We start from the raw sequence: 22,973 nt of genomic DNA, 5'->3' as shown, positions 1-22,973 counted from the left end.
CTAATGCAAAACTGGAAAAGATAAGGAGATGGCTTTGGGCACTCCGCATGCTGGGTGGGTCTCCTCCTCTTCCTGTGCTGGGTAGCTATGGCAGCTGTGAAGACTCTGAACCCCATGGCTGAGGTGGCCTGAGCCCAGGTGGCCCTGGTGGTCAACATCAGCGTGGCCCAGGGGCTGCAGGACGTGCTGAAGACCAACTTGGGGCCTAACGACACCAAGAAGATGCTTATTGCTGGTGCTGGAGACATTAAGCTTACTAAGGATGGCAGTGTGCTGCTTCATGAAATGCAAATTCAACACCCAACAGCCTCCTCAGTAGCCAAAGTAGTAACATCCCAGGATGACATAATTGGTGATGGTACCATTTCCATGTCCTAATCATTGGAGAGCATTTCTGAAAGTCTTCATCCCAGAATAACAGCAGAAGAATATGAAGCTACAAAGGAAAAGGTACTTCAGTTTTTGGAAAAGTCAAAGTAAGCAAAGAAATGGACAGGGAAACACTTAAGAGATGTGGCCAGAACATCTCTACATACTAAAGTGCATGCCGAACTTGTCTTAACAGGCTGTGGTGGACTCTATTTTGGTCTTTAAAAAACAAGATGAACCTATTGGGACCTCTTCATGTTTGAGACCATGGAGGTGAAACATAAATCTGAAACTAATACAAGCTTAATCAAAGGTCTTGTTTTGGACCATGGGGGCGTGGCATCCTGATATGAAAAAAAGGTAGAAAATGCATACATCCTCATATGCAAAGTGTCATTAGAATATGAAAAAATGAAAGTGAATTCTGGCTTTTTTTTTTTTTTTTACAAGCGTGCAGAAGAGAGAAACTTGTAAAAGCTGAAAGAAAATTCATTGAAGATAGAGTTAAAAAAAATAACAGAACTGAAAAGGGAAGTCTGCGTGATTCAGATAAAGGATTTGTTGTTATTAATCAAAAGGGAATTGACCCCTTTTCCTTAGAAGCTATTGCAAAAGAAAGCATAGTAGCTCTGTGTAGAGCTAAAAGGAGAAATACGGAAAGGCTGAGTCTTGCTTGCAGTGAAGTAGCTCTAAATTCTTTTAATGACCTAAATCCTGTTTGTTTGGGACATGCAGGACTTGTCTATGAGTATACATTGGAGAAGAGACATGTAACAATCCTTGCCCTGTCACATTGTTGGTCAAAGGGCCAAATAAGCACACATTCAAACCAAAGATGCAATAAGAGATGGTTTGAGGGCTGTTAAAAATGCTACTGATGCTGGCTCTGTTGTTCCAGGTACTGGTGCAGTGAAGTAGCAATGGCAGAAGCTTGATTAAATATAAACTCAGTATAAAGGGCAAGGCCCAACTTGGGAGTTCAAGCATTTGCTGATGCACTGCTCATTATTCCCAAGGTTCTTGCTCAGAATTCTGGTTTTGACCTTCAGGAAACACTAGTTAAAGTTCAGGCAGAACATTCAGAATCAAGTCAGCGTGTGGGTGTGGACTTGAACACAGGTGAGCCAGTGGTAGCAGCTGAAGTAGGCATATGGATAACTATTATGTAAAGAGACAGCTTCTTCACTCCTGCACTGTGACTGCCATAAACAGTATCCTGACTGATGAGATCATGTGAGCTGGAATGTTTTCTCTAAAATGTTGAATTGAAGCTTCCCTTGTGTCATCTGAATCATGAAGACCCTACAGAGTGATCCTAAGAATATACCTGTGGAATTTTGTCCAAGTTTCAAGTGATTTTCTTTCTGTCTTCCTTCCTTCCTTTTATTTAATTATTGGAGAGAGAGCACAAGTAAGGTGAGGGGCAGAGGGAGAAGCAGACTCCCCACTGAGCAGGGAGCCCAACGCGAGGCTTGATCCTGGGACTCCGGGATCATCACCTGAGCCAAAGGCAGACGCTTAACCGACTGAGCCACCCAGGCACCTCTCAAGTGATTTTCAAAAGCATTTTCTTTTTCCATACAAAAAAAAGAGAGAATGCTGACACTCAAATTCTGAAATTTTGAAATTATAATTAGTATGTTTTATATTGCGCTGCAGCGTACACACATTAAGCAGGCCCTTTTTACCTAATAAACAGGATGTTTTGCTTTAGCTTCAGTGATAAAGTACCATGTTAGATAAGTATATGTTACCTACACTGTTATTAAATGTTCCTTGAAAAACAAACGAACAAATGAACAGAAACTGAAAAAGATAAGTAACCTAATTTTAAAATAGGCAAAGATTTGAACAGATATTTCTCTGAATATATAAAAACGGCCGGCCAAAAGCACATGAAAAGATGCTTGACATCATTAGCCATTATAGAAATGTAAATCAAAACCACAATGAGATAACACTTCAAACCCACTAAGATGACTAATCAAAAAGACAGATGATAACAAGTGGTGGGAGGATGTGCAGAAATTGGAACACTCCTACATTGCTGGGCTTGTAAAATGGTGTGGGTGCTTGGGAAATAATTTGGCAGTAACTCAGAAAGTTTTAAACCGTTACTTATGACCCAGCAATTCCACTCAAGAAGTAAAAACAAGTCCATTCAAAAACTTGTACACGAATGTTGATGTTGACAAGGACAGTATTCATAATAGCCTAGAAGTGGAAATAACCCAAATATTATGCTATGAATGGACAAGGAAAATGTGATATATCCATACAATGGATTATTCAGCAATAAAAAAAATGAAGTACTAATACATTTTACAATATGGAAGCTTTGAAAACGTTTTGCTAAATGAAGGAAGCCAGTCAGGAAAGATCACATATTACATGATTCCATTTACATGAAATGCCCAGAAGCGGCGAATCTGTAAAGACAGAAAGTACTGGTTGCCTAGGGCTGGTGGGTGGGATGAAAGGAATGGGAGAGACTGCTAATGGGTACAGTGGATTTTGAGGGTGATGCAAATGTTCTGAGTGCCTGGGTGGCTCAGTTGGTTAAGCATCTACCTTCGGCTCAGGTCAGGATCCCAGAGCCTGGGATCAATCCGCCTTGTCGGGATCCCTGCTCAGCGGGGAGTCTACTTCTCCTTCTGCCCCTCCCCCTGCTTGTTCACTCTCTTTTCTCTCTCTCAAATAAATAAATAAATAAATCTTAAAAAAAAAAGTTCTAAAAGTGATCATGGTGATGGTGGTACCACTGGTGAGCATACTAAAAACCTACGGGTCATGCACTCTAAATGGATAAATGAGACATGTGAATTATTTTTTTATGTGAGTTATTTTTTAACAAAGCTCTTAAATATATTTTAGAATCACGAGAGATCTGGGGAACCAAGCTCACCGTTTACCTTCCAGATCCATGCCCCCAAACCACAGTAGAGTGTTATCTGGTGTGATGGGAAACACTGCTGCCTGACACTGGACACTTGATTTTACATTTTGCACTGTTGTCACTGTTGTTGCATAAATCCAGCTTTACTGCATCTGCTGCAGCCATCAGTGTTTGAGCTTTTTTACTTAGGAACTTGACCTTGCTTCCACTGTCACTGCTGCTGTCCCCAGAAAGAGAAAGTTCTCTTCCTTTCCTTCTTTAGTATCTGAGGGAAATCTAGGGTGAGTACAATTTGATTGGCAATAGCTGGGTCACATGCATGGAAAGGAATCTGGAAATTTTGGTAGATTTTCCAACATTTATTGAAGGAAGGAGATTTTACTCTCAAACTCAAAAAGTATGAAATTCTTCAAATACGGAAAGGGATTCTGATGTTGGATGGGTGAAATAAATGACAAAATGCCTACTTCAAAAATCAGTAAGAGACAAAAAACAAATGAGTAATACAGTTGATGCTAAAGAAAAGTGGAGACTTTTACAGATACATGATAGGATTTTGAGTTCATAAAATAAGAACAAGCCTTATATGGGAAATAACCAGTTAAAAACCTTTGAGAATTAAGTCTTGTCTTTAAATAAAAAATAATAGCTTAGGGGCGCCTGGGTGGCTCAGTTGGTTAAGTGACTGCCTTCGGCTCAGGTCATGATCCTGGAGTCCTGGGATCGAGTCCCACATCTGGCTCCCTGCACAGCGAGGAGCCTGCTTCTCCCTCTAACCCTCCCCCCCTCATGTACACTCCCTCTCTCTCTCTCTCATTCTCACTCTCTCAAATAAATAAATCTTTAAAAAAAAAAACCAATAGCTTACCTAAAACCCACCAGCTGTATCTTTAAGAGATAACCAGAGTTGGACCTTTTCCCACCATCTGTAACACTAGCGCTTTCAAATCTGCTTAAATTATTATAATTAATTCCTACGTTGTGTGTCTTCTGCCTTTGTTTCCCTACACTATTGTCGACCCAGCAACCAGAGTGCCATTTTTAAAATGTAATTTATATCAAATAACTTCTCAGCTAACGACCCTCCACTGGCTTCCCTTCTCAAGCCAATTAAAATTACCGAGGTCCTTCCAGGGGCTTAAAAAGTCCGGCATGATCTTGTTCTTTGCTTTTTTCTGTCCTTACTTCCTGCTATTCTCCCTCTTTGCACCATTCACTCCTGTCACTCTTGGCCTCCTGTCAGAGACCTACTCCTATCTCAGGGTGTTTTTACTTCCTCCTACTTTTGCCTGGAATTCTCTTCTCTCATATCCCCATGCCTCACTTCATTACTTTTTGCGAGTCTCTGGTCAAATCTCCCCTTATAGAGATTTGCATGCATCCATCCTTCTCCCATCCTCAACAGCTCCTTTTCTCCCTAACTCTGCTTTATTGTTCTCAGTAAATGCTTAGAATCTTTTGATCTACTATATTTCTTATTTATTGAGTAGAATGTAAGTTACATGAAAGCAGGAATTCATTTGGTACATTGCTATCCCTATCTGCTAAAATACTCTCTTACCTAGTAGATCCTCAGAAAAATATACTTGTTCAGTGACTGGGTGAATAAAGACAGCTTAAAAACAATGGACATAGCTAAAGGTTGAATAGGTTGTCTAGAACAACAATGTCCAGTATAACTTCATGCTCATGGAAATGTTCTGTAATCTGTAATGAAGTGGCTGTTGAGCACTTGAAATGTGGCCAGGACCACTAAGGAACTAGATTTGAATTTTATTTAATTAATTTGAATCTTAATAGCCACATGTTGATAAATGGCTGCTGTTTGGATAGCACAGATATAGAAGACTGAACAAAGTATATTCTAAAAAGGGGGGGGAAGTAAAAACAAGTTTAAAAAGTATAGTAAAAACATTGAGATAACCATTAAGAAAGACAAACAATAGGGAAAGAGTAAAAAGAAAAATAGGCAAAGGAGCTCCAAGGTCTGTAGTTCTAGCAAAACACAGTTCAGTTTGCAGGGGATATCTTAGGCCATGGGAACAGGGAAAGAAGTGTAGGGGAAAGGAGTCTATAAAGATGCTGAGGTGCATGGGTTGGATGGGAGGGCATTTAGTAGGAGAAACACGTATCTTTTTTTTTTTAAGATTTATTTATTTGTCAGAGAGAGAGAGTACAAGCACAGAGGGAACAGCAGGCAGAGGGAGAAGCAGGCTCCCCGCTGAGCAAGGAGCCCGATGAGGGGCTTGATCCCAGGACCCTGGGACCAGGACCTGAGCCGAAGGCAGACACTTAACCAACTAAGCCATTCAGGCATCCTGAAACATATCTTTTTTGGACCTGTGGTGTTCAAGAGGCCACACACACATGCACACACACAAAGGATAGAGCCCGAAATTCTAACATGTATCTAAAGAGTTCCAGAAAGAGAGAAAAGGATAAAAAGAAATAGAAAACATCATCAAAGAATTAATGAAATGTCCCAAATTTGAAGGAAGAAACAAGCCTTCAAATTGATAGAGCCAACTAAGTGTAGAGCAGAGTGAGTGAAAAACAACTCTTACTTAGACATATTGGTGACATAATACTGAGGATAAAGAGAAAAGTCTTAAAATCTTCTAGAGAGAAAAAGAAAAAGGATGAAAATCAGATTTATTTGCATCAGACTCTACATTGGCAACATTGGATGCTAAAAGACAGTTAAGTAATATCTTCAAAGTTCTATGGGAAAATAATTTGAACCTTTTATTTTAAAGGCAAAAGTAAGGACAATTTTTTTTAAGGAACAACAGTAAGTAAAGAAAGTGGTAAAACTTGGAGTTAAGTCTAAATATTTGTTCACGTATAAGGAAAATTGGTTTTATTGTGTAACTAAAATTCTAAATGACCTCTATGAGAGGTTGCAGTGGGGGAAAAGGAAGGGAATGGGGAAATAAAATTGTGCTATCTTTTTTGTCTTTTTTTTTTTTAAGTTTTTGTCCTTTTGAGGGGAAATTACACTAGACTTTGATAGAACCATGTGTATTTAAATAATATGTGCTGATATTGTATATATAACCTTAGATGACCAAAGATAATAATCTTGAAACTGTTAGGACTGGGGAAAAACCTGGATGAAAATATCCAGTTAATCTAACAAAAGGCACAGGGTGCCTGGGCGGCTCAGTCAGTTGAGCGTCTGCCTTCAGCTCAGGTCATAATTCCAGGGTCCTGGGATAGAGTGCCATGTTGGGCTCCCTGCTCAGAGGGGGTCTGCCTTCCCTCTCCCTCTGCCCCTCCCCCTGCTTGTGCTCTCTCGCTTACTCTCTCAAATAAATAAATCTTAAAAAAATATCTAACAAAAGGCAGAAAGTTAAAAATGGAATAAAAAGGAAGTATGGTAAGTAGAAAACATTAAATTAGAATACAGCAATGAAGTCATTGTAGTTAAATATGAATGGTTTAAATTCCCTTGTTTTTTTTTAAGATTTTATTTATTTATTTATTTTAAGATTTTATTTATTTATTCATGAGAGACAGAGAGACAGAGAGAGAGGCAGAGGGAGAAGCAGGCTCCCCAAGGAGCAGGGAGCCCGATGCGGGACTCAATCCCAGGACCCTGGGATCATGACCTGAGCCGAAGGCAGATGCTTAACCATCTGAGCCACCCAGGAGCCCTTAAATTCCCTTGTTAAAAGACAGAGGCACTAAGATAGTGTTAGGGGAAAAAATTACAGGTACGTGCAGCAAGAAGATAGTCCTTCTAAATAAAATGACAAAAACACTGGAAATAGGTGATGGGAGAAAATATGTACCAAGGCTAAGAAAAAGGAAATGAGTATTAGATAACATTAAATTTAAAACTAAAAGTAAAAAATGGGACAGAGAGGTGTTTTTTAGAGTTTACTTTTTAGAGAATTTTTAGGTTTATAGCAAAACTGAGCAGAAGGTATAGAGATTTCTGATATACCTGCTGCCCCCACAGATACATAGCCTCCCACCTGAGTTACTTGTATTACAATTGATGAACCTACATTGACACATCATTATCACTCAAAGTCCGTAGTTTACATTAGCATTATTCTTGGTGTTACACAATCTCTGTAAGTTTGGACAGACATATAATGATATATATCCACCATTATAGTAACATACAGAGTAGTTTCACTGCCCGAAAAATCCTCTGTACTCTGTTTATCCTCCCTCCCCACCCCAACCCCAATGTTATTACTGTCTCTAGTAGTTTTTACCTTTTCCAGAATGTCATATAGTTGGAATCATATGGTATGTAGCCTTCCTAGATTGGCATTTTCCATTTACTAATATACATTAAAGATTCCTCCATTTTGTTTTTTCAAGGCTTCATAGCTGATTCCTTTTTAGAGCTGAGTAATATTCCATTGTATGTACCACAGTTTATTTATTCATTCACCTGTGGAGGAACATTGTGGTTTCTTCCAGTTTGGGGTAGTTGTAAATAAAACTACTGTACACATCCATGTGCAGGTTTTTGTGTGGACATAAGTTTTCAAATCCTTTGTGTAAATACCAAGGAATGTGATTGCTGGGTCTTATGGTAAGAGTATGTTTAGTTTTATAAGAAAGTGGCTGTACCATTTCATATTCTCACCAGCAGTGAATGAGAGTTCTTGTTGCTCCACATCCTCTCTAGCATTTGTTGTCTCTTCTGGATTTTAGCCATTCTAAATCATTGTTTAGTGGTAAGTTGTTTTAATTTGCATTTCCCTGATGACATATGATGTGGAGCATCTTTTCATATGCTTATTTGCCATCTGTATGTCTTCTTTGGTGAAGTGCCTGTTAAAGTGTTGGCCCCAAAGAAAGATTTCATATTGATAAAAGACCTCCCAAAACACATGCCAGTCATAAACTTTGATCCATTTAACAGCACAATTGAAAAATATAAAGCAAACCTATTTGGAATCGTTTCTTATTAAGATACTATAATCATATTGAGAAAATTTAACATGTTTCAGAGTACATTTAAAAATATTTTAAAAATAAGTACATAAAAGTCAATTATGGAGAATTTGAATAGCATGTTCAATGGCTTTAATTTTATGTATATATGTATATATACATGTATATGTGCATATATCTATATGAGTATGTATTTGGGTTCAAAAAACAGGAAATTTTAAATACCTATGAAATTGAATCTCAAGGAAATATCAACAAATTCTAAACCATACAGTTCATGCAGACCATTTCTCTCCTTGCGGTGAAATAAGGTTTGTCATTAACACAAAAGAGTAGCAGAAAATAAAATATTTATGCTTGATAAATTTTAAGACATCCTTGAAGTAGTTCTTGGGGAATTACTGGCAATGGAGTGAGATTAGATTATTTCTAAGTCTTCCCCACTCTAAAATTCTGTCACTCAAGATTGATTCTTGGTATTTCTCACATCCCTAAATGCAGAACTTAACTCACCAAATAATTACTGTTTGCTAACGAAAGCAAAAACAATATTGTTGTAAATAAGAGGTTTGTAATGTCTGAAAAAAATTCACTTGCATACACATATTGGAGAAATAGAATTAAATAGCAATTTGATGAGTAAAAACAATAATTTAAAGATCTAGGTGCTTTATATGACTCTTGATCTCGGGGTTGTGAGTTCAAGCCCCATGTTGGGTGTAGAGTTCACTTAAAAAAATTTTTTTTTTCAATTAAACAAAAAAAATCAAGGTGCTTTGAAATTTCTCTGCTTTGAGTGTTTTCCCCTTCATTTCTTATCTGTATTTTACAGTTAGTCCAGTACATATTTTGCCAATTGTGAACTGTATTTTAATGCAGTAGTTAAAAGCAAAAGCAAATCACTGGTCAGGCAAAGATATATTTGCAGGAAGATCATTTCAGTATGGGAATTCTGTTTGCACTTGTCTTTAAAGTTGTGTGATTTTCCGAAAAAATTCACATCTAAATTATTAGTCTACTCTACTGAAGGCAAGATAATATCTTTACTTTTTCATTATGTCATTTCTCACATATTATATTTATGCACCTCATTTCTTACATTTTTGAAAACTAGAAGCCGATCCTTATTAAATGTATTACATTTTAAGAATTTTTTTTCTTATGTCTTTAAAATGACATTTATTTGGGTCTTTTCAGCAAAGCAGTTTAGGTAGTGATGACATGTTAGAAGAAAAGGCATATCCTAGATTTTTAAAAATCTAAACTCAAAGTATCAGAACTCAGGCATCAAAATATCAAAACTCAGAGTATTATATGAATTTAAGCACCAGCTGTCATACATGTAAATTATTGTAGATACACCTTTCAGCAGCTTATTGGGATGACGGAAAAGTATGTTGTGTTATTCAGGATATTAGCGTTGTACAAAATCCAAGATAATTTGTTTTAAAGTTGTTTTCCATTGCCACTGGAAAGAGCATATTTTGAGCCTAAACAGGTATGCTTTGTTTTATATAGTGTCTCATATTTTATTTTAATGTGTTCCTAAAAGCAGTGTCATGAAGCAGATTGTTAATATTTGATGACTGATGTTATTTTTCTTATGATGTGGAAATTAATTGCATTAGAGTCTTCAGTGTATGAAGTATATAATGTAACACATAGCCTAGTGTATCACCCATATAGCTAGTATGATAATGTATTATAAATATGACTTAAACTAATACATCAGACATGATAAACCACTATTAACAATTTTATGTGCTGCTTAGAATTTACAAGGGCATTGGGGGGATGATTTGAATGGCCTGACTTTCTGAAACAGCTCTTTTAAGAAATGGGAAGCTATGCTGGTTTTTTTCCTCCCTTGAAGCAGTTTTATTTAGCAAGGAGGAGAATTGAAAATAATGTTATTGGTAACTATTTCAAAATCAGTTGTAGGTGTTTGTTGCTGTGATGATGTAATGGTGGCTTACCTAGTATTTTTCTTCATTTCTTTTAGTTTATTCTAAGGTATACTAGCAGCTGCTCTAATGTGATTAAATAAGGTTCATCATAAACGCATAAGTACTTTCATGCCTTTTTTGCTGCTTATCATAATACTTGACACTTTCTTGGGACATTCTTAAATACAATTGCCAGTTTTTAAATAACCACTTTAAATTAGGGAAACTTCAAATAATTTTTCAGAAAATTACAATAGTAAACTACAGTTTATTTCTTGCTCCAGTGAAATTGGCTGATTAGGTAGATATTAATAAGACTACTAATAAGAGAAAAAGGAAATGTTTGTTGGTTAGTGTATATATGTATATGGTGTGTGTTATATATATACCATGCCATGTATTTTTAATTACTTTTAATAGTAGTATACTGGCTCACAACATTTTTCCAACCCAGTACAGGTGGGGCCTGGCATAGTCCTATCTGGGGCAATGGCTTTTATGGCATTGATTCTCAACCAAAAGGATTGTGAGGAAGGGACTATTAGATTATATGAGAATGCTGTGGGGGAGGGGCGGTGTATGTTTAAAGGTCTGTGATAAGCAACTCTGCCATTCACACTCCTAGAATCATTGCTGTAATGGTTCCTAACTGGGAAGGTGGAAAGATTTTTTTGATTATGAAACCTAGTGAATGGTGTAAAACCTAAATCTGAAGAGTCTGTATGACCAGAGAAGAAAAATGAATAGAAATCTTTTATTGGAATGAACAAATAACTAGTAAAGTCTATATTTAAAGTCAAATATTTATCAATACCTAGTGTGGTATTATTAACAATTAATATTTGAATAATGCTTGCCAATTTATAAAGTTCTTTTACACTAATAACTAATTTAATTCTTACCAAACCCTTTGAGATAATTAAGGCAAGTTTTCTTATCACCTCCCATTTTGCAAATGAAAAAATTTAAGCTTAGGTCAAGTGACTTCTTCAAGTTGAAAGAGCGTGTGCTAGGGAAAAAGTAGGTTACTGTAAGATGCTGCATATTTCATCTGTGGCATAGATTTGTTCATCAAAATTGGTCCTAAAAATTTGAAAGAAGCTCTTTTAAAGCAAATGAAAAGAAATATGCCTTTCTACTGTAATAGACTCCAGTCACCCCCTTCATTCACAGGTTCTCTCTTCCCATCTCTCTCCAGTCCTTCTCATCTTTACATTCTTCCTCCTTCTCTTCTTCCCATTTCCTTCCTTTTTTCCCATTTCCTTCCTTTTTTCCCATTTCCTTCCTTTTTTCCCATTTCCTTCCTTTCTTCCCATTTCCTTCCTTTTTTCTCTTCCTTTTCTCTTCCTACCTCCCCCTCTCTACTTACCATCCCTCTTTATCTCCCCTTACCCCATACATCCCTCTTCCTCTCTTCCCATCCTTCCTCCCCTACCTCCTCCACTCTCTCTCTCCCCGCTCCTTCTCTACCTCATTCCTTCTTCCCTTTCCCCATATGTCTTCTTCCCTTCTGTCCCTCTCCTTCCCATTTCTTTCATTCCATCACCCTGTGACTGAAATAAATGGGTTTCAGAATGATTTTGTGATTTTTCATTATTTTTAGTATCCCATGAGTAGTGGGATGTAAGCTAAATAGAATTAAGTCCTGGGTCGTCTGTTATCCTAACTATAGTCAATGTAACTCAGCTCTTATTTTTAGTTTATATTAACGTTCTGGGTCAGATTTCATTTAAAAGGAGTTTTGTTCCTTTAAAAGTTTGAGAATGAAAGTATGTTATAAAATTACTAAATTATTTGTTTTTTATGGTTGAAAGACTGGACAACTTGGCTGTCCCATGGCTTAGTGTTTTAGGTTTCTCTTACAGTCAATACCAAGCTGAATGGTATGCTAGTCGGAGCCAATACAACAGTTTTTGTAGTTTTTTTTCTACTTATACTATTAAAACCATAATTGATGCAAGACAATATTATAAAAAATAGTTTCTGATTTGAGATCATTGTAAAATGAAGCCAAGAACAGACCAAAACACAATTTGATGGCACTTAACCATGTAGATAGAACTATTCCTATCTATCTATCTATCTATCTATCTCTATATATAGAATAGGGGTAAAATTGAGAGAATCATCAGGGAGGGTAATTTGGCAATGTGAACAAAAGCTTTAAAAAATGTTTCTGTTCTTTGACTTTATCCACTTCTTGGAGTCTTTTTAAGGGGAAAATTATTTCTCTCTAGTCCACTCAATATAATTTGATTTGGCAAACTGCCGTTCTCTCATTTCATGTTATTTTGGTGGACCTGACAATCATGTGACCCTATCACAAAAGTGAGAATAGGACACAGCTTGACAAGTCAAAAGGCTTCAGCCTTTGGGACTTGGTGAGGGGTACATGAGTTGACTGACCCAAGTGTTGAGTCTTTTTTGGGTGAATTGATAAGGACACTGAGAGAGAAAGGGTCACAGGCTGTAGAACTTATTTATTTGAGGTCACCATTAGCCACCTGTGCCATCATATAACTGGTCCAACACAAAGGAAAAGAAAAGTGGACTTGAGAAATAGAGAGTCAGGTTCCTAAAATGACAGTCCTGAAGACATCTTATGAATCCCAGTATCCAGCCATGACTGAAGCACCATCACTTGGACTCCCTGTTAGAGTCAAATATTTTTCCTTTTTTATTTAAAACATTATTTTATTTTATTATTATTTTTTTTTACTGAAGCATAGTTGACACATAATGTTACATTAGTTTTAGGTACATTTTCTTTTTTAAAAGCACTTTTTGAGTTGGGCTTCTGTTCCCTTGCAACCTAAAGTGCTCTGACTACATGTAATCCAAAAAGTAAGAAAATATGTCCATGTGTGAAGATATTCCATGCCTTGTTTTTTATAATTATTTTTTAATGAAAGCATTTTTGAGATACAATTCACATACCATACCATTCACCCAATTAAAATATATAACTCAGTGGTATTTAGTATGCTCACAAATGTGCAATCATCACCACAGTTTTAGAACATTTTCTTCACTCTAAAAAACTCCCATCCCTACCAGCAGTCTCTCCCCAATCCTCTCCAGCCCTAGGGAACCATTAATTTACTTTTTATCTCTGTAGATTTGTCTGTCCTGGACATTTCATATAAGTGAAATCATACAGTATTATTGTCTTTTGTGACTTCTTTCACTTGATATTATCAAAGTTCATTAGTGTTGTTGCATATATTATTACTTCATTCCTTTATATGGCCAAATAATGTATTTATTATATGGGGCATACTACATTTTGTTTGTCCATCCATTACTTGATGTATGTTTGGGTTGTTTGTACTTTTTGGCAATTATGAATTATACTCCTGTAAATGTTTGTGTAAGCTTTTGTTTCTCTTGGGTATATATCTAAGAATAGAATTATTGGGACATATGGTAACTATTTTTAATCATTTGAGGAACTGCCAGCCTGTTTTCAAAAGTGGCTGCACCATCCTACATATTTTCCACTAGCAGTGTTTGAGGGTTCCAACTTCAGTTGTTTGCCAACACTCATTATTATATGACTTTTTGATTTTAGGCATCTTGTGGGTATGAAATGGTTTATCGTTATAGTTTTGGGTTTATTTATTTATTTCATCATGATAAGTATATTCAATACCCATCACCTATTTCACCTATCCCCCAACCCACCTCTCCGCTGGTAACCGTCAGTTTGTTCCTCTAGTTAAGAGTCTGTTTCTTGGTTTGTCTGTCTCTCTTTTTTTCTTCGCTCATTTGTTTTGTTTCTTAAATTCCACATATGTGTGAGATCGTATGGTATTTGTCTTTCTCTGACTGGCTTATTTTGCTTCACATTATACTGTCTGGCTCTATCCATGTTGTTGCAAATGGCAAGATTTCATTCTTTTTTATGGCTGATAATATTCCATTCTGTATATAGACCACATCTTCTTTATCCATTCATCTATCCATGGACACTTGGGCTGCTTTCATAGTTTGGCTGTTGTAAATAATGTTTCAATAAACATAGAAGTGCATGTATCCTTTTGCATGAGTGTTTTTGTATTTTGGGGGGTAAATACCCAGTACTGTGATTACTGGGTCAAAGAGTAGTTCTCTTTTTAACTTTCTGAGAAACTTCCATACTGTTTTCCACATTGGCTGTACCAGTTTGCATTCCTATCAGCAGTGTACAACTGTTTCTTTTTCTCCACATCCTCCTCAACATTTAACTGTTTCTTATGTGTTTGATTTTAGCCATTCTGACAGGTATGAGGTGATACCTCATTGTAGTTTTGATTTGCATTTCCCTGATAATGATGAGTGATGTTGAGCATCTTTTCATGTGTATGTTGGCCATCTGGATGTCTTTTTTTGGAGAAATGTCTGTTCATGTCTTCTGCCATTTTTTCATTGGATTATTTGGAAGGCAGCTATGCTCACCACTATACCACCAACGCTGGCTCATTGGATTATTTGGATTTGGGGTGTTGAGTTATATCAGTTCTTTATATATTTTGGATACTAACCCTTTATTGGATATGTCATTTGTAAATATCTTCTCCCAGGGGTGCCTGTTTGGCACAGTTGGTTAAGTATCCGACTTTTGGTTTCAACTCAGGTCGTGATCTCAGGGTGGTGAGATCAAGCCCCACGTCTGGCTCCAAGCTCAGCGCAGAGTTTGCTTGAGATTCTCCCTCTCCCTCTGCCCCTCCCATTCATGCTCTCTCCCTCTCTCTCAAATAAATAAATAAATAAATAAATAAAAATATCTTCTCCCTTTCCATAGGATGCCTTTTAGTTTTGTTGATTGTTTCCTTTGCTGTGCAGAAACATTTTATTTTGATGTAGTCCCAGTAGTTTATTTTTGCTTTTGTTTCCCTTGCCTCAGAAGACCTATCTAGAAAAATGTTGCTATGGCTGATTTCAGAGAGACTACTGAAAACTTGTAGTTTTCTGAGCATAAGTTTCATCATTTTTTTGTTAAAATTTGTTTCTAAATATTTTATTCTTTTTGATGACATTTTAAATAAATTGTTTTCTTAATTTCAGTTTTGTTAATTATAAATGTTGAGAATAACAATTGATTTTTGTATATTGACCTTGTATCCTTCAACCTTGCTGAAATCATTTGTTCTAAGAGTTTTTTAGTGGATTCTTTAGGGTTTTTTTTTTTTTTTTCTATATACAAGATCATGTCAAATGTGAATAGAGGTAGTTTCATTTTATCCTTTCTAATTTGGATTCCTTTTACTTTGTTTTGTATGCCTAATTGCATTGGCTAGAACCTCTAGGACAATGTTGAGTAAAAATGGTGAGAACAAATATCTTTGTCTTACTCCTGATTTTAATGGGAAAATGTCCAGTTTCTTACCATTAACTATGGTATTAACTGTGAGTTTTTTGTAGACACCCTTTATCAAATTGAGGAAGTTTCCTTTTGTTCCTAGTCTGCAGAGTGATTTTATCATGGGAAAGTGTTGCTTTTATCAAATGTTTTTTCTGCATCTATTGAGATGATCATGGGCTTTTGTTTTATTGTACTGATGTGATTTATTATATTAATTGACTTTTGGATATTAAATCACTCTTGCATTCCTGGGATAAATTGCACTTGGCCATGGTGTATAGTTATTTATATATATTGCTGGGTTCAGTTTGCTAATATTTTGTTGAGGATTTTATGTTCATATTTATAAGCATATTGATTTTAGTTTTCTTGTGGTTTCTTTGTCTGGCTTCATATAATGAATTCAGAAATGCTCCTCCTCAAATTTTTGAAAAGTTTGTAAAGATTTGTAATTAATTGTTATTTAAATGTTTGATATAATTCACCATTGAAGCCATCTGAGCGTGGACTTTTTCTTTGTGGTTAGTGGGGTTTTTTTTTAATTTTTATTTATTTTTAATTTTTTAATTTTTAATTTTTTTGTGGTTAGTTTTTTTGATTCTTGATTCAACCTCTTTACCTGCTATATGTGTATTTGCATTGCCCATTTCTTCTTGAGTCCATTTTGGTAGTTTGTGTTTTGGATAATTATTCTGTTTCATTTAAGTTATCTAATTTATTGGCATACAATTTTTCATAGTATTCCTTTTAATCATTTTTATTTCTGTAAGATTAATAGTAATGTCACCTTTTTAATTTCTGATTCCAGTAACTTCCTTTTTGTCAATTTAAACTTTTGTTGATTTTATCTTTTCAATGAACAAGGCTTTGGTTTTATTGACTTTATTGTTTTGTATTTAATAATGTCTTCATACTAATAGATATATATTTTTTAAAATTAGTTTTTCACAATAGAACTTAATATTTATCATGTATTTTACAATGTTATCTGTGCATTTTATTTCTTTGGTCAGATTCTCAGATGCTTAACACTGGAAATGATTTGAAAAAAAAAGTCAAAAGTGATTCAGTGCTGCTTACCAGTGAGAAGTATGATCGGAAGAAACAACATAGTGTCTCTCAAGCCACTCAGACGAGTCCAGAGGTTCCTTGGCCTTCTCAGTCAGTTAACTTTCCTGAGTGCTCCTTTGATTTTACTAGGGAACAGGTAATGGGAAAACTAATTTCTCATTCAGTTCTGGCAATTAAAAGAAATATTATATACTAAAAATTAAAACATTTTTTATTTACTTATTAAATAATGTTTCTTGAGTGCTTGTTTATGAGTGTTTGCCCAGGCACTGTGTTAGATGCTATGGAAATAGTGTTGAGCAAGAATGAAACATTCCCAATCTTCACAGAGGTTGTAGTCTAATGGAAAGATAGAGGAGTAAATGTGGGAGAGTACTAGTTCCTGGAATCTAGAAAAGATTCCTGGAGGATATATTCATTTTGTTGTCTTATTGTTAAGTTTGCAAAAGTATTATAAAAATATTTTTAAACAACTTTAATGCATTCTAACTTTCTGCAGTGCTGTCAGTATATTTAAAAAATTTTTCCTCTCAGGCTCTTTTCCATAATTTTTCAAAACAGTGATTATTCTAGTATATATGCTATATATTTTTTTACTTAACATGGTTTAACAGATATTTTTCCATATTGCTACATACGCTTCATATTTATTGTTAATGGCAGAGTGACATGATGTGAATGTACTGTCGTTTCTAATCTTTCTTCTTAATATTTGTTAACATGTTAACATTTGAGTTGTTCTTTTTGTTATTATAATATCCAGTAGAATTTTAATTCTCTATGGTAGAACCAAAGTCATTCATCTGAATTTTTTGGATGTCAACTTTGAGCTAGAATATAAAATTAAACAATATATCATCTCTTTCAAGAAACTAAAAAGTTGGGGGTATGTAATTGAGGTCATAACATACTGTGTCAAGTGCTGTGCTAGAGATTGGAGAAATACAGGGAAATACCCAACTTGGTCTATAAGGCAAGAATTCGTAAGCTGGGACTAAAAGAAGTCTGAGAACTCTTTGAAATTAAATGTATATATATTAATATATCTGTATAAATGTATTTTGGGGGGGAGAAAGTTCTTAGTTTTATCATTAAATCTTCATAGGTAGGGGTTAGAGAATAGTTCCAAGAGGATAATGTACTTGAGCTGAGTCTTAATGTGGGGAGGGAGACCTATTGGCCATCTAGATGAAAATATTTAATAAGATATTCAGAATATGGGTCTGTAGCTCAAGACGGAAGTTTGTGCCGGATCGAGTTCTGTGATAGGGCCATAGGAGTAGATGAGATCATCTAAGAGAGTGACTCAAGTGATGAGATGACCAATTATGGAATCTAACAGCATAGTAAAATCTAGTGGTTCTTAAACAGCAGAGGAAAAGAAGAAAAGTCTGTAGGTGGAACGATAAACATGAAGGAGCTGAGGCATAAGAGGCAAAAGAGAGAGAGGCTTAGGAAGGAGGACCGAGGTCGGCAATGTGTAAAACCACAGAGAGGTCTAGAGAAACGGAAATTAAACAAAATCACTTATTAGATTTGGAAATTAGGAGTGAATTCTTGTTTTAAATTGCTGGGTCAAAACTTATGAACATTTTAAAGTGCTTCTCAAAGCAATTTCAGCTTAAGTGCATTCTTACCAGCATTGGGTATTTTTACTATCCCAAGTGTCGCACCTTTAGGTACTATATGAACAGTATGTATTTTCTGAAAATGATTAAATTCTGTTATTTTCCAAATTTATCATTTCAGCTCATGGAAGAGAATGAATCTCTTAAACAGGAATTGGCCAAAGCTAAAATGGCTCTTGCAGAGGCTCACTTGGAAAAAGATGCTCTTCTTCATCATATAAAGAAGATGACAGTTGAATAGCAGGAGTGGCAGTCAAAAATTCAAATCATAGCTCTGGAGTAGGGAGGTTATATTTATAATGTTATGTTACCAGTTAGTGGAAGACTTTCCTTTTCATGAAAAGACAATAAAATAAAATAGAATGTGATGAAGTGGTGACTGTTTAGAAAGCCAGTTTAGAAAGTATTAGGTACGGCATTACAATCTTCTGGTTGTTTTGTGTTTTGGGGTTTAACCATACTCTTAAACTGGTGTGATAGAGGGAAGTCAACACATACTGTAAAATAATCACATGCCTAATGGAAAGAAGATGTCATTTCCTAATTTTGGTATCCCATTATAGGTACTTTTTAAAAAGAAAAATGGAAATCTGTTATGTTCTCACAGATTGCTGATTTTATTTATCACTATTTGTTAATAATTACTATTATTTACAAAGATGCAAATGCTTTTAGGGCTAATGTAATTTAAAATGAGGCTTACATTTTAAATGTTATTAGATTTATGTACTCAAATCTATAATTATTTAATTACTGTGGAAAAGTCCAATCAAGTTAATAAATTATATTGACTGGGTTCAAAATTTCAAAAATCATCACCCCACTGATCTTATAAGGTAACTTGAGAATATGAAAAAGAAATTAAAATGATGAATAAATTGTGTAAATTAAAGGTATAATTTTCAGCTAAAAGGATCGTGCAAATGTAAAAATAAAAAGCACAAACTGTAGAAAAGCAAAATGTTACAGTATATGGCCAACTGATTTAAAACGCATTACTTGTACATTCCTTTAAACAGTTATTGTTAAGAGTAAAAGAATAATTTAACTATCCTAAATTTGGCAACATTTGTAAGTATAAGAATTTTAATTAATACTATTTATATTATTTCTTTACCTTTATCTTTTCTCTGAGGGGAATGTTTTCAGAGAATTTTCTTTTCATAAACGTAAAATAATTTCATACCATTCTTGTAGTATCATTAGGTAGATGTTTGCACATATTGTATTTATAAAGCTAGTTTTGATTAAAGGTGTATGTGACATAAATACTATCTTCTATAATAAGAATAATTAGTAAATTTTGAATTCTATTTTCTAGGGATAGTTAAGGTTGAAACCAACATGAGAGAGAAAATCATGCATTATGAAATAAGTTTATGAGTGTTTAAGAAACAGACATTTTTAAAGATTTAAAATATATTTCTGATAGAGTTAAACTAAGTGGGGTCTATTTTAAAATTAACATTCTTAAAACATAAATATATCTAAGCTATAACATGAAACAGTTCAGACTATTCTTTCTTTAAGATACTTGAAAATTTTAAACAACATTATGTCACTTTATGGTGCTTTGCTTGTTTGGCATGACTTATATAGCCATCCCTATATCTGAATACTTGGATGAAAAAACATGTTTCATTTACATTAAGTGTTGGAGTGATTTAGATTTCACTGAAAACAATACTGGCTTTTTTTTTTCCTTCTGTAACATCCATTTTCAATGACATTATTTAAAAATACAGACCCTGTTTTAGGAGCTAAGGATATAGCAAAGAGCAAATTAAATTGTTAATTTTTTTACCTCAGAATATTTTCAAAATCACATTAAACCGTGTTAATCTAAAAGTATATTGTAGTCTTAGATTAAAAGCAAAGGTCTAGTTAAAGATTTAAAACATACAGCTTATATCCATAATGTAGAGTACTTTTGATTTGTAGGTATGTATTCAACAAAACAGCCTCTTATAGAAAAGCAGGATTGATGGGACATTAATGTCTTCAGAGCTTACAGTTTCTCAGGATTGACCTATTTGCTCCATAGAAGTTTTAAATTTATGGTGTAATCATTTAGTGTTACAGAAGCTGAATGTTTTTCTTATTCCTTTTCAGTTTACTTGGCCTTCTCAAGGAAAGTCTATAAACAATAGAAATGATAATTAACATGGGTCTGGGCATTCTTGTATGCTTTGTTGGATTTTTTTAAATTTATAGTGAGTACTATTTTTATAGAGATTTAAAATTCATAAAGCACTTTGAAAAACATTATCTCATGTAATTCTCACAACAAATCTGGGAGGTAGGTGTTACTCACATTTTAGAAGTAAAAAAAAAAAAAAAAAACCCAAAGGCTTAAAAAGAACAAGGGATTTGACTGAAATCACAATTAATAACTTGACCTTTTGATTTAGATCCCAGTTATATGCTTTTATTTTACCTTCGTCATTAATTCACAGATTTTACCAGAGGTAGGGAGAGGAATCCCTTATTTTCTTTTTCTCTGTTTTTCTTTTAAAGATAAATATATTTTTAATTGTGTGTGTGTTATGAGTGTATATTTTTCAAACTACTTAAAAGATAGTGGGAGAATTTTTGTTTATATTAATCCCAACCTTTTTCACAGTGAGAAATATAGGAATAACCCTATGATAAACTTACTGGTTATTTAATGACCATAAATTAGGAAAAAAGTTGCCATATTTTTATTTTTTTTTTCCTAAATCTCTAGCAGAGATGTTAGTGATCAGGGAAGGAAATGGTAATCATGTTTTGCCTTTTAATTTTATGTACGTCAAAAACATTTTCTTGGTATCTTGTATTTTTTTCTTTTCTCATTTTGTCCTGGAATTTCAAAAGACCACCATGTGACATTAGTTGTGATGAAGTGTTATTTTAATTTAAGCCATGTAGGAATGGCTATATGTTATTGCACAAAAATATATGTGGAAAAATTAACCAGAAACTCTTTTCTGGATTTTTTTTGTAGTTATTTGATATTTGTCACTACAGGAGTTCCACTTCAACAAGTGTTTTTTTAACCTCCACTCTAATCAAGGCATTTCCTATTTCAGTGAATGGTACCACTATCACCCTGGTTCCCAAACTAGTAACCTAGAACTACTCTTAGACACTTTGCTAACTCTCCCCACCCCCTGGCAGTTCTTTACCAGGTTCTGTCACCTCTCAAATGTGTCTGCATCTCTCTACTCACCACCTCCCTAGCTATAATCGCACCTTTGCCTCCTTTACTGCAGTTGCCTCCTACCTGGTCTTCCTACAGCTAATCTGGCCCTCCTCTGATCCACCCTACTGCAGGCAGAATTCTCTTTGGAAGTGCAGTTTTAATCAAGGCAACCCCCAACCCCTATTCTCACCCCTAGCTTAAGACATTTTAATGGCTTTTTCTTGCTCTTAAGATGAAAACAAAAATATTTATGTGACCTATATGTTAGAGCCACTATTTACTTTTTAGTATAATTCTGGGCATTAAAAGAGTTAATGTCTCAAAACATTAAAACAATGGCTGGCACATAATTTTAGAAACACTCAATAGGGGCGCCTGGGTGGCTCAGTCAGTTAAGTGTCTGCCTTTGCTCAGTCATGATCCCAGGGTCTTGGGATTGAGCCCTTCATTAGGCTCCCTGCTGAGCGGGGAGCCTGCTTCTTTCTCTCTCTCTCTCTCTCTCTCTCTCTACCATTCCTCCCACTTGTGCTCTCTGGTTGTCTCTCTCTGTGTCAAATAAATAAAATCTTAAAAAAAAAATAACTCAGTAGAGGTTAGTTGTTATTACTACTGCTTGGCCTCATTGTACACCATGTTTCAGTTACTTACTGGTACTTCATTGCACTTGAAGTATATGGAATAAGTGAGAATTAAACTGCTTCTTCTACCATAGGAACCTTTGTTCATGTTCCTTTGGCTTGAAATGCCTTCCCCTGTTCATTGCTGAGTTGAATTCTTATTTGTATTTCAGATCTTAGCTTATTTATCACTTCCTCAGGGAAGCATTCCTTAAATTTCAGTCACACAGTAAGACTCACTGTTGTATATTATCACATGAACACATACCTCTATTTAGCATTGAACATCTTTGTAATTTTATAAGTATTTGATTAATGTAGACTCTAGACTGTAAACTCCGTGAGGACAGGAATTGTGTTTTTGTTGTCTGTTTTCAACTTTGTATTCCTTATGCCTCATACAGTCAGTGGTTGGTACATAGTAGGTGCTCAATAAATCCGTTGAAAGAATAAAATGAGTGGATAAGGTATCAAGGATATTTTTTAGGTATTAAGTTTTTCCTCTCAGTTGGATTGAAAGGATATGGAACATAGGAAGAAAGTAAGTGGTGGTAGTTATTTAAAGGGTCAGACTCTGAGTCCATAGTGAAAGAAAAAGGTGGGGAATGGAGAAATTTGCTGTACTGTTTTCTTCAGAATTTTTAATATCTGAACTTATAGTTGATTTATCTCAAACCATCATGAAATAGAAAATTAGCACATCACTTCATAAAATTGCTACAGTGCCAAAATGTCATCTGGCTTTGATTGTAACATATGGTGTTGTGGCTGTCAAGATCTGACAGTCCTATCAGCTAAACAAAATGGAAATAAGGCCAAGAGAGTAGTGGCTGAAATAGTTTTCAATTTTGACAAATTGAGTAATACCCAAGATCAGTTATGCCTAATTCCTTAAAGTACAAACAATCTCACTTCAACTTGTGCCTAGAGATGCTAAGAAAAGTAAATTTTTTAAAAAACATTTTATTTATTTATTTGCCAGAGAGAGAGAGGGCCTG

The 22,973-nt window shown here is 35.0% G+C and overlaps 1 protein-coding gene and 1 pseudogene across 1 annotated transcript in view; both read left to right on the top strand.

Annotated features, from left to right (window-relative positions):
- The window catches only part of BLTP3B (bridge-like lipid transfer protein family member 3B), a 121,754-nt gene extending 99,324 nt beyond the window's left edge, over positions 1–22,430 (top strand). Inside the window, exons 20-21 of the mRNA XM_028121627.2 lie at positions 16,489–16,682; positions 18,296–22,430. Of these exons, the coding sequence (XP_027977428.1) occupies positions 16,489–16,682; positions 18,296–18,415 (314 nt within the window). The 3' untranslated portion in view covers positions 18,416–22,430. The remainder of the gene's footprint in view (positions 1–16,488; positions 16,683–18,295) is intronic.
- Positions 88–1,633, top strand: LOC114222956 (T-complex protein 1 subunit zeta pseudogene; annotated as a pseudogene).
- Positions 22,431–22,973: the final 543 nt, after the last annotated feature.

This window comes from Eumetopias jubatus, unplaced genomic scaffold (genome assembly GCF_037043125.1).
Source record: "Eumetopias jubatus isolate StellerSeaLion01/CBP00866 unplaced genomic scaffold, mEumJub1_p1.0 scaffold_8, whole genome shotgun sequence".
NCBI classification, from domain to species: Eukaryota; Metazoa; Chordata; class Mammalia; order Carnivora; family Otariidae; genus Eumetopias; species Eumetopias jubatus.
This window is presented reverse-complemented; position numbering and strand designations above follow the sequence as displayed.